The 12,838-nt window shown below is 47.2% G+C and overlaps 1 protein-coding gene across 5 annotated transcripts in view; it reads left to right on the top strand.

Annotated features, from left to right (window-relative positions):
• slc26a5 (solute carrier family 26 member 5) overlaps positions 1–12,838 on the top strand; it is a 102,319-nt gene that overhangs the window by 55,194 nt on the left and 34,287 nt on the right. For all 5 annotated transcript variants that reach the window (XR_005462312.1, XM_038811575.1, XM_038811572.1 and 2 more), the window contains one exon: positions 813–926. Coding sequence is in view for 4 of the 5 variants with exons in the window: in XM_038811575.1 (XP_038667503.1) it covers positions 813–926 (114 nt within the window). In the remaining variant the exon portion in view is untranslated. The remainder of the gene's footprint in view (positions 1–812; positions 927–12,838) is intronic.

Genomic DNA, 12,838 nt, shown 5'->3' with positions numbered 1-12,838 from the left:
CTCCTCCTCCTCTTGTACGTTGGCCACAAACAGGTCCCGGAACAATTGCATGAATGGCTCCCACATTCTGTGGAAGCCGTCGTCTGACCCTCGGATGGCGAATTTGATTTTCTCCATTTGGAGAGATTCCGAGAGGTCGGACAGCCAGTCTGCAGCTCTGGGCGGTGCTGCTGACCGCCAGCCAAACAGGATTCTACAGCGGGCGATCAGGGAGGCAAAGGCAAGGGCGTCCGCCCTCCTCCCCAGGAATAGATCTGGCTGGTCTGAAACCCCGAAGACCGCCACTATCGGGCATGGCTCCACCCTTACCCCCACCACTTTGGACATAGCCTCGAAGAAGGCTGTCCAGTACTCCACAAGTCTGGGGCAAGACCAGAACATGTGGGCGTGGTTGGCCGGGCCTCTTTGGCACCGCTCACATCTGTCCTCCACCTCCGGGAAGAACCTACTCATACGGTTTCTCGTTAAGTGGGCCAGGTGTAGATATTAAGTCAGTTTGACGATGAAGGGGGTAAAAGTTGAAAAGGGGGGTGGGGAAAAGCTTTTTTGAAAAAGTGCTGGTATAGGAATTGGGGTCTCATGCAGTTGGAATACTCTTTTAACCATGAAAATCAGCTGGGTGAACATAAAACTTCATTTCTTTAAAGTTGTTGTCTTGTATGTTAGTTTCTAGAAAGTGCTCTTTGCTCAGAGCGGACTGCATTTTATGCAAGGTTGCAAGTGTTGTTTGCCAGTATCTATATCTGTATATATTCGCATATATAACTATTTTCTTACCATTTAAAACAAAGTTTCTTATTATCTTTCTCTAGGAACTTATTGCATTAGGTATTTGCAATTCTATTGGATCCTTTTTCCAAACGTTTCCTGTTACTACCTCGATGTCTCGAAGTCTTGTGCAAGAGAGCACAGGAGGAAAAACTGAGGTATAAGTTTGTGGGCTTTTCTAACCCATGGCAAGCATTAAGTAATTTTTAGAATGGCATTTTGTTTAAAGCATGTCTTTGCACACTGAAGAGTAATTTAATCAATTTATTGGAAGGATTCACAGACTGTTTAACGGTCCAATAGTCTTCAACGTGAATTCTCCTTTTAAGGCCATAAGACAGTTTGTACGAACTTATAGTAGTTATTCCCATACAGCAGAAATATTTTTTGAGCTCCCACAATCCTTGGTTGGCCACAAACACCCACCAGATGTTAGTATTCTGCTGGGTTTCAAGTCCGATTTCACAGTCTGAACTCAGGACTTATTGGGACTGCTTGAATTGGGTTTTGAAACTCTGTGTCTTCTGACTCTTAAGGTGGAAATGCTACCACTAAGTCAAAAGCACTCTTCAGGTTGCAATGGTGTTGCAGCATATTTCACCATGGTGACCACAGATTTGCCTCAATGCAGTACTACACTATGGCCTAATTTATGTCATAAAGTTCAACATTAGTTTTATACTCATTTCCCTGTGTATGAAGCTGGGTTCTATTGACCTCATTTTTCTTTCTCTGTCAATTCAGATTTTGAATTCTGTCTAACTGCATTAATCACTCTTTCTCCTCAAGGATGAACAATTTTAGATCAACAACTTCACATTTCTGTGTTGCATTACATCTGCCAGCTAACTCACCATTCTGTTAGACGTTTAGCTGCTGTTGTATATAGAGTCACAGCACTGCTCCTTTTACAAACACTTTTATTCCACTTTAACAGACTCTGCACAACACACTATCTTCACATCACCTGACCCAAAGGCCATCTGAAGCTCCTTTGCATAATCAGTGTCAATTATTGGATACTTAACATAAATGAGACATGTAATTGGAATGTCTCTTAACCCATTACTTAACACATTCCACCAGTGTTTTTCAAACTTTTTTGCCTGGGACCCGTTTTTACCAACTGACCATCCTTTGGGACCCATGCCAACCCACCTTTGGGACCCATGCCAGCCCACCTTTGGGACCCATGCCAGCCCACCTTTGGGACCCATGCTAGCCCACCTTTGGGACCCACGCCAGCCCACCTTTGGGACCCACGCCAGCCCACCTTTGGGTCCCACACCGGCCAATTGTTGGGGCCCATTATTTTTGTGTACCTTTAATGTGACAGGTGATCTTACTTGCTTTGTCATTGAAAGTTATATTTCTGCTAAGGACTTTAGTTAATTATTTAAGTTCTCGCTGCATCCTTTGCTAAAAACAAAGAGGTTTGTCCTTGAACTTGTCATGCTTAGTTCTGAAATGCCTTTGCGGTTTTGAGGGTTTTAATCTTTCATTTGCAAGTACTTCCCTGCATATGACACACATGGTTTTGCATCCTGTTTTGCATTGGCATAATTAATAAAGCCATACCTCAAGAAATCATCTTTACACTGCTTTGTTCCCGATTTCAGCTTCTGAATGGATTGTTCATCAGAGGCTCTGGAGCTCACACCAGCTTTGCTTTGTCCTGCCGTAGACTGTCCTGAGTAGCTCACGCCGGCACTGCTTTGTCCTGCCATGGACTGTCCTGAGTAGCTCACACCAGCACTGCCTTGTCCTGCCGTGGACTCTCCTGAAAAGCTCTCCAGCAGATTCAGTTGTGAGATCCAGGCCTTTTTGTGTCTTTAGCCCTCTCTTCCTTATTGCAAACTGATCCATCTTTAGTTCTTCACACACTCTGGTTGCTTGCTTGCTGGCAGCTACAAAATGAAAGAATCTCTCCTCCGTGATTTTGCGGCCAAAGCATGGATCACTTAACGTTAGTGTACATTCCCGGTGGGTGGCCTGCTCTCTGCCATCGCTTCTGGTGGGAAGACTTTGCCATTTTTAAAAAGAAATTTGGTCCTGGGATAGCGCATTGTCGTCCGGCGGAGACAGTACTGGGACAGTGTGCTGCCGTCAGGAGGTGACAGTCCGCTCTGCTGGGCACCGGGCCTGCGCATTGTCGGATCTGCCTAAGGGGCCATGCTTGCTAATGGCACTCTTTTTTTTTTGTAAACAGCAAATTGAGTCCCATGAGTTTTATTTGTGAAGACTAATAGTGACACGATTGCAGAGGTATCAAACATTCACACAGATTTCACATGCTGGTCCTTAAATTCCCCTTGTCCTGCCCCAGAGGAGAACCAAACGTAATTTCCTTTTTGTGATTGCTGCTGGTGCCTTCTTCTTCGATCTTAGTTTGAAGAACAAACAAATTGCTGCAATACTTGTATATGTAGCTATCCCATAATTCCTCCTCCCTGTGATGGTGTAGGCATTGAAGTGAACTGGTGCTTACTGCCAGCATCGTGAACTGCCATTCTCACCTCTCACACAAAAGTCACTCGGCCGCTCTCCATGCCCTTCACCGGCCCCGAGCTCCAATAGTCCCACCACCGGAGACACCACCCCCGCCTCCTCCTATTGGTCAGCGGAACAATGGGGCACCGGATGTGACCATGGGAAGCGAATCACCCATTGGATAATCTGGGTGCCAATCAGATGGAGCCAGGCAAAATGCTGCGGCTGCTGGCATTCACGGCCAGCATTCCCAACCTAAAAGCCAATCACAGCCAGCATATTATAAAGCCAGTTGTGGCCGTTGGGCACTTCCCGCCCAAGATTGTGAACTCATCTGCCCGCTACACTAAGTTTAAAAAAAAACCCTCCACTCAACTCTTAAAATCTCATTCGCTGTTTCAGTTTGCTGTGCCTTCAATTTATCAACACATTTTGGGAATAGTCGTCTTGTGCCTAATATCCATATCATGTAAATACATTGAAAATAAGGGATTTTCCCACAGAAACCAATCCCCCAAACCTCTTAAAGCTATTTATTTTCAGTCCCCTCGCTATCTTGCTGTTCAAATGACTAGGTTCCCAGTTAATATCATTGGCTTAACTTTATTAACTCTACAATTTCAGTTCAATTAGTTAACCATATCATGCACTTGATATCTGTGCTGATAGTCCCACGCTATCAAAAGATTACCCACATATGAGGCAAGATTAAATGACCAATAATTTCTGGTTTATCTCTTTTCCTTGGTAATGTGCTTTGGCATAATTCCCATTTCCATGCCTTTTTCAAACATATAGTCAGTTCTTCTGCTCCACAACTTTCTTCTGGTGTGCATTTGATATGGGCATAGTTATTTTTTCCAGTCCCATTAACTCAAATAGTTTCCTTTTTGGATATTTAATAGTTCCCATTTGGATACCACCAGTAGTGGCTGTTCCACGCCTTGAGTCGTCTTAGTCACGTTTTCATTCTCCTAGAAACTGCAGGGAAATACTAAGGGCGGAATTCTCTGCTCCCGGGAAAAATCTGGAGGGCCGTCGTGAACTGGGCCGAGTTTCACGACGGCCTCGGAGGCCGCTCCTCGCCCCCTATTCTCCCCTCCCGGCGGGGCTAGGAGCCGCGCTCTGTAAATCTCGGCCGCGAGGGCGACGCGCCAAAAATGACGCGGCCAGCGCGCCAAATGACGTCAGCCGCGCATGCGCAGGTTGGCCGGTTCCAACCCGCGCATACGCGGCTGACGTCATGACGCTGACAGCACAAACCCACGCATGCGCGGTGGCCGTCTTTCCCCTCAGCCGCCCCACAAGACGTGGCCGCTTGATCTTGCGGGGCGGCGGAGGGGAAATAGTGTGTCTGATTTGGACGCCGGCCCGACGATCAATGGTGACCGATCGAGGGCCTGTTCCCTCCCGAGCACAGTCGTAGTGCTCTTTCTTTTCTAGGCCACCTACAAGCCCCAAACGGGCTTCACTCCCGTTTCACCACGGTAGCGACCAGGTATGTTTGCCGCCGTCGTGAAACGGCCGCGAACGGCAGGCTGCTCGGCCCATGCGGGCCGGAGAATCGCCGTTCGCTGTGAAAAACGGCGAGCGGCGAGTCATCCGAGTGGGGGGCACCAGAGGGGCGTGAATTTTGTCGGGGGGCCCTCCCACGATTCTCCCACGCTGTGTAGGGAGCGGAGAATCGCACCCCAAGTATCAAGACTACTCAATTACATAGAAATATAGAAAATAGGAGCAGGAGCCTGCTCCATCATTCATTATGATCGTGGCTGATCATCCAACTCAGTAGCCTGTTCCTGCTTTTTCCCCATATCCTTTGGTCCCATTAGCCAAGAGCTATATCTAACTTCTTCTTGAAAATATACAAAGTTTTGGCCGCAACTGCTTTCTATGGTAGCGAATACCAGGCTGGCCACACTCAGTGAAGAAATTTCTCCTCATCTCCTTCCTAAATGGTTTACCCCTTACCCTAAACTGTGACCCCCTGGTTCCGGATTCCCCAGTTGTCAGGAACGTCCTTCCAGCATCTAGTCCTGATAGAATTTTATTGGTTTCTATGAGAACCCCTCATTCTTCTAAACACCAGCGAATATAATCTTATCACACGTCAGTCCCATCAACCAGGAATCAGTCTGATAAACCTCCGCTGCACTCCCTTTATAGCAAGAACATCCTTCCTCAGATAAGGAGACCAAAACTGCACACAATATTCTAGGTGTGGTCTCATGAATGCCCTGTATAATTGCAGGAAGACATCCCTGCTCCTGTACTCTAATCCTCTTGTTCTGAAGGCCAATATACCGTTTGCCTTCTGTACCGTGTGCGACACCTGCATACTTACCTTCACTGACTGGTGTGCAAGGACATCCAGGTCTCTTTGCACATGTTAAGCTCCAATTTTATCTCCATAATAAGAACTCAAAAGCAAGTCTTGACTTTCTCAACTCCAATTTTATTGTGTTCTACAATCACCTTTTCAACTCCACAGTGCCACCTGTATCCTCTTTTTATCTATATGGGCAGTCTATTGAGCAGTTAAAGCTCTAATTCTAATTTAAGCACTGGGGAACATTAACTTCTCCCTAATAGATTCCCCCTCTTAAAGAAAAAAGTTAATCTTTTAAGTTTGACGTAAATTACAATGACAAAAATGTATACATTTTCTTTTCTACAATAAATGCACCCTATTCCTCAAATTTATTTTTTACCCTCTGATTTTCTTCCTTATAGGAAAAGATGCCTCTCTTTAACAATTTCTAATAACTTCTTTGAGCTAGCCCCGTTTTTTTGTCAGATAATGAGATAATTGGTAATTGCTATCAACCCACTTGACGTGGTTAATCTCCCTATTCTTTAGCATTAGTATTAAGTTCGCTATGTCAATTTGTCGTCTCCTTTCAGTGACACTTTTCGTAGAATGGACATTTTCCCAAAGGGACTTATTGTCTATGTGAGTTTTTTCCAAACTTTTTCCTCGGGACCCACTTTTGCCAACCAGCCGACCTTCACGACCCGTGCCAGACAATCCTTGCGACGCAGGCCATGTTTAATGCTTTAATGCTAAAGGGGAGCTTGCTTGGTTCTCACTACCTCACTCCAATCAGGTTCACAGGAGGAGAGGGTAATGCACATATTAGGTGCAAACTTCAGCCAGTTCCTTTGTGCCATTTTCATCTTTCATCTTTGATCTTTGTGAGAACGAAAATCCAACCTTGCACATGGAGGTCATCGTGAAGGGCAATGGCAACAAAATGCTTGTTTTACTCAGTACTGGATTTCCCTTGGAGATGCTACCCCAGAATGCTGGCAGTCTCATGGGCTTTTGGTGTGTTTTTTAAATAAACATTTTATTGAGGTAATTTTTGGTATAGTAACAACCAAATAAACAATATACATGAAACCATAAACATAGTGCAAAAGCCATTTAACTCTCATACAGGTCTCTCCCTTATTGACCCCCCCCCCCCCCGGTCTGCTGACGATTAAGTCGACGAACGGTCGCCACCTCCAGGTGAACCCAAACAGTGACCCTCTCAAGGCGAACTTGATTGTCTCCAAACAGAGAAAGCTAGCCATGTCCGATAGCCAGGTCTCCGACTTTGGGGGTTTTGAGTCCCTCCATGCTAATAGTATCCATCTCCGGGCTACCAGGGAAGCAAAGGCCAGAACGTCTGCCTCTTCTCCTGGATTCCCGGGTCTTCCGACACCCCAAAAATCACCAACTCTGGACTCAGCGCCACCCTTGTTTTTAACGCCGTGGACATGACGTCTGCAATCCTCTGCCAAAGTCCCCTAAGCTTGGGACATGTCTAAAACATGTCGACATGGTTCGCCGGTCCTCCTGCACATTTGCACACCTGTCCTCCACCCCAAAGAAACTGCTCATCTGGGCCACTGTCATGTGAGCCCGTGAACAACCTTAAATTGTATCAGGCTGAGCCCGGCACATGTTGCGGACATGTTGACTCTACTCAACGCTTCTGCCCATAGACCATCCTCTAACTCCCCTCCCAGCTCCTCCTCCCACTTGCGCTTCAGCTCCTCTATCTGCTTCTCCTCCGACCACTTAAGCTCCTTATAAATGTCCAAGACGCTCCCTTCTCCTAGCCTCCTCTGGAAACTACCCTGTCCTGAATCCCCCTTTGCGGTAGGAGCAGGAAGGTTGACACCTGTTTACAAAGGAAGTCCCGCACCTGCAGATATCTGAATTTGTTTCCCCTCGCCAAGCCAAACTTTTCCTCCAACGCCCTCATACTCTGAAAGCTCCCCTCTATAAACATATCCTCCATCCTCTCAATCGGTTGTTGTGGTGTGTTTTTAATGTGTTGTAACAGGTTAGGTGCAGCAGCATAATCTTTTCGTTTGGAGTTAGCTGTAAGTTGATAACTAGAGCGGCACAGTGGTTAGCATTGCTGCCTATGGCGATGAGTACGCAGGTTCGATCCCAGCCCCAAGTCACTGTCCGAGTGGAGTTTGCACATTCTCCCCATGTTTGCATGGGTTTCACTCCCACAACCCAAAGATGTGCAGGATAGGTGGATTGACCACGCTAAATTATCCCTTAATTGGAACAAAATGGTTGGGTTCTCCAAATTTTTGTTTATTAGAAACTTAAGTAAGTTGATAACTTCCAAAAGGAATTTCGACTCACTACTTTTTCAAAATCTGAAACTTCTCTCATTTGCCAATACATCCCTGAATATAATAACACACATGGGCTTTGCATCCTTATTTGCAGTGGCACAACTGACAAAAACATACCTCAAGAAATCATCTTTATTCCGATGGCAAGTGTAGTTACCAATGGAAGGAGATCGGAGTACTTTAGGCTCTACTGTGGGACCAGGCAGGGGTGCCCCCTGTCCCCCTTGCTCTTTGCACTGGCGATTGAACCTTTGGCTATGGCGTTGAGGGAGTCAGGGAGATGGAGGGGTCTGGTGCGGGGTGGGGAGGAACATCGTGTATCGCTGTATGCGGACGACCTGCTGTTGTATGTGGCAGATCCAGAAGGGGGAATGCCGGGGGTGATGGAGCTGTTAGCGGAATTTGGGGGCTTCTTGGGCTATAAGTTAAATTTAGGCAAGAGTGAGGTATTTGTAGTACACCTGGGTGATCAGGAGGACGGAATTGGGAGACTCCCGTTTAAGAGGGCAGTGAAGAGTTTCAGATACCTGGGGTGCAGGTGGCCAGGAGTTAGGGGATTCTCCGTAAGCTTAATTTTACCAGGCTGGTGGAGCAGATGGAGGAGGAATTTAATAGGTGGGACATGGTGCCGCTATCGTTGGCGGGTAGAGTGCAGTCCGTCAAAATGACAGTTCTCCCAAGGTTCTTGTTCCTTTTTCAGTGTTTACCCATCTTTATCCCTAGGGCCTTTTTTAGAAGGGTGACTAGCAGCGTCATGAGCTTTGTTTGGGCGCATGGGACCCCGAGGGTGAAGAGGGTCTTCTTGGAGCGGGGTAGAGATGGTGGTGGGGCTGGCATTACCCAATCTCTCGGGGTATTATTGGGCGGCCAATGTGTCGATGGTGCGCAAGTGGGTAATGGAGGGGGAGGGGGCAGCATGGAAACGGATGGAGAGAGCGTCCTGTGGAGATACAAGCCTGGGGGCCCTGGTAACGGCGCCTTGGCCGCTCCCTCCTACGAGGTATACCACGAGTCCGGTGGTGGCGGCTACCCTCAAGATTTGGGGGCAGTGGAGGCGACATAGGGGAGAAGTGGGGGGCTCGATGGAGGCTCCGTTAAGGGGGAACCATAGGTTCGTCCCGGGGAACATTGATGGGGGATTTCAGGGTTGGCACAGTGCGGGCATCAGACAGCTGAGGGACCTGTTTATTGATGGGAGGTTTGCGAGCCTGGGGGAGTTGGAGGAGAAATTTGGGCTCCCCCTGGGGAACATGCTAAATTGCCCCTTAATTGGAAAAAGTGAATTGGGTTCTCTAAATTTTAAAATTTAAATCCATCCCTCCATATCTTTAAACATGGGAGTTAAAAGTTTAAAGATCCTCGCAAATTATTCTTTGGTGAAGGTATTAGGCTATGAAACATAATAATAATAATCTTTATTATTGTCACATGTCGCTTACATTAACACTGTAATGAAGTTACTGTGAACATCCCCTAGGGGAGGGGGGGGAGGGGAGGGGGGGAAGAGGGGGAGGGGATGGGGGGAGAGGGGGGAGGGGGAGAGGGGGGGAGGGGGGGAGGGGGGGGGAGGGGAGGGGAGGGGGAGGGCGGAGGGAGGGAGGGGGCGGGGGCAGGGAGGGAGGGGGAGGGGAGGAGGGGGGGAAGGGGGGGAGGGGAGGAGGAGGGGGAGGGCGGGGGGAAGGGAGGGAGGGGGAGGGCGGGGGAAGGGAGGGGGGGAAGGGAGGGAGGGGGGAGGGGGGGATAGGGGATGGGATGGGGGGGGGGAGGGGGAGGGGGAAGGAGGGAGAGGGAGGGAGGGGGGGGAAGGGGGAGAGGAGGGGGGAAGGGGAGGGAAGAGAGGAGGGGGGAAGAGAGGAGGGAGGGGGGGAAGAGAGGAGGGAGGGGGAAGAGAGGAGGGGGGAGAGAGGAGGGGGAGAGAGAGGGGGGAGGGAGGGAGAAGGGAGAGGGGGGGAGGGAAAAGGTGGGGGGAAGGGGGGAGGGAAAAGGGGAAAAGGGGGGAGGGAAACGGTGGGGAGAAGGGGGAAAGGGGGGGAGGGAGAAGGGGGGAGGGAAAAGGTGGGGGGGAGGGAAAAGGTGGGGGAAGGGGAGGGAAAAGGTGGGGGGAAGGGCGGAGGGAAAAGGGGGGAGGGAAAAGGGGGGAGGGAAAGGGGAAAAGGTGGGGGGAAGGGGGGAGGGAAAAGGTGGGGGGGGGCGGACGATGACTGTTTGTTTATTTAATTTAAATTTATTTTTAAGTTCTTTTGTTGTTCATTGGGGTGGGGGGATGTGATACATGCGTCGATACGGTCTGGGGGTGTCACAGTTATTATGGGTTATTTTGTTGCATTTCATTGTTTCTCGTTATGTTTTATATTTTCTGTAAAAAATTCCAATAAAAATTATATTTAAAAAAAAGAAATCATCTTTATGCTGTTTTCTTACTGAGTTAATGTTCTTCTTTGTAGGTTGTTAACCAGAAGCCCTGGAACTCTGTACAGAGCTAACACTAGCACTGCTCTGTACTGCCCTTGACTTTCCTGAGTAGCTCTCTGAGTCAGGTGTGAGCTCCTGGCCAGCAGGTACTCTGCCTATTTGTGTCACTTGCCATCCCTTTCTTGTAGTAAAACGATCCATCTTCACAGTCTGCTTACTTTGCTTGCTGGCAACTAGAAAATGGAAGAAGCTCTCCATCATGATTTGCAGCCAAAAGTATGTACATACAGGGCACTTAAAGCCAAGTGTACATTCAGGGTACGTGATCTGCTCACTGCTGCCGCTTATAGCCAGACGACTGCACACAACTTCATTTTGTTCTCGTGCCAGTAGCAGCCATTGGGCGCTTGTCCCAAGACCAGGACCACCGTGGGAATGCTGCGGCCGATTGTTCCGTGGATTGCGACCCTCTCTTTGGAAAAACCACAGTCCATGTGACACTCTACTGTTCCCGAATTCCCTGTTCTATTCAAAATTTCAGTCAGGGTCCTGGATATAAAATGTGCTGTATCTACTGCCTCCACTGGGGCAAGTGTCTCTGCTGCCAATGTACTTTTTACCACTTTTTTCATGTTTTTTGTTTCCCATGCCAAAGGACAACATTTACCTTTCTCCCCTGTGGTACAAAGCCTCATCTGGTTCATCAGAATTACTATGCCCCTCTTCAGACACCCTGTCGATTCTACAATCTGGTCCTCATAATTGTTTATGTGTATGAACAGTACCTGGTTCCTCAGCACTTTCAATAACCCCTTTTGAATCGCAAACTTATAATCTGTGCGCACTAATCTTGATGAGTGTACCCGAACTGTCAGTTTTTCCATGTTGCAAAATGATTGTTTTACCATCTGTACCTATAACATTTCCTGGGTCTTTCCACTCAATAAATCGATCTCTTTTATAGTATGCCATGACTCCATGTTTGAAAATAGTTTCCAATGCCATGCATTGTGCCTCAAAGCTCTCAGAATCCCATCAATTTCTCGAACACCATTATCCTACTGACATGATTTCCTTCAGTTCTTTCTTCTCACTAAACTCCGTGTTCCCTAACATTCCGGTACATTATTTGTGTCCTCCTTTGTGAAGACAGGACCAAAGTATGCCTTTAGCTGGTAAGCTATATTTTTGTTTCCCCATTATAAATTCCCCTGTTTCTGATTGTAAGGGACCTACATTTGTCTTTCCCAATCTTTTTTTCTTTACATACCAATAGAAGCTTTTGCAGTCAGTTTTTATGTTCCTCGCAAGCTTACACTCTTACTCTATTTTCCTCATCTTAATCAATCCCTTTGTCCCCCTTTGCTGAATTCTAAACTGCTCCCAATCCTTAGGTCTGCTGTTTTTTCTGGCCAATTTGTATGCTTCTTCCTTGGATCTAATACTATCTCTAATCCCCCATGTAAGCTATGGTTTGCCCACCTTTCCCATTTTATTTTTGTGCCAGACAGGAATGAACAATTGCTGCAGTTTACCCATGCTTTCTTTAAATGTTTGCTGTTGCCTATCCACCACCATTCCTTTAAATAATGTTCCAGTATCCACCTTAACCAACTCGCGGCTCATACCATCATAGTTTCCTTTATTTAGATTCAGGACCCTAGTCTTAATCAGCTATGTCACTCTCCATCTTGTTGAAGAATTTTATCATATTGCGGTGGCTCATCCTCAAGAGGTATCGCACAACTAGATTGCCAATGATTCTGTTCTCATTACACAGTACCCAGTCCAGGATGGTCTGTTCTGTAGTTAACTCCTCAATGCAATGGTCCAGAAAACCATCCTGTACACACTCCAAGAATTCCTCCTCAAAGGTATTGTGACTGATTAAATTTTCCCAATCAATATGCAAATTAAAGGCAACCATAATTGCAGATGTTCCTTTATTGCCTGCATCTCTAATCTCCTGGGGTTTTTTTTGGGTTTTTTTTTAATTTTAGAGTACCCAATTATTTTTTCCAATTAAGGGGCAATTTAGAGTGGCCAATCTACCTATCCTGCACATCTTTGGGTTGTGGGGGTGAAACCCACGCAAACACGGGGAGAATGTGCAAACTCCACACGGACAGTGACCCCGGGCCGGGATTCAAACCCAGGTCCTCAGCACCGTAGGCAGCAATGCTAACCACTGTGCCACCGTGCTGCTCTTTAATCTCCTGTTTAATACTATTCCCAACATCACCACTACAACTTGGGGATCAATATACAGCCCCCACTAACGTTTTGCCCCGTGGGTGTTTCTCAGCTCTACTCATACAGATTGCACATCATCTGAGTTAATATCCTTCCTCACTATCATGTTAATTTCCTCTTTAACCAGCAATGCAATCCCACCACCTTTTCCTTTTTGTCTGCCAAAGATGCTTCCTCATTTCATAAGTGAACCCCATTTCTTAGAGTGTTCTTTTATGTGTCCCAGCTATTTCCATTGGTGATCGTTTTCAGGCCGTCTGTTGGCTCT

Source organism: Scyliorhinus canicula, chromosome 11 (assembly GCF_902713615.1).
Source record: "Scyliorhinus canicula chromosome 11, sScyCan1.1, whole genome shotgun sequence".
In the NCBI taxonomy this organism is placed as follows: Eukaryota; Metazoa; Chordata; class Chondrichthyes; order Carcharhiniformes; family Scyliorhinidae; genus Scyliorhinus; species Scyliorhinus canicula.
Note: the sequence above shows the minus strand (reverse complement) of the source record. Positions and strands in the feature narration are given on the sequence as shown.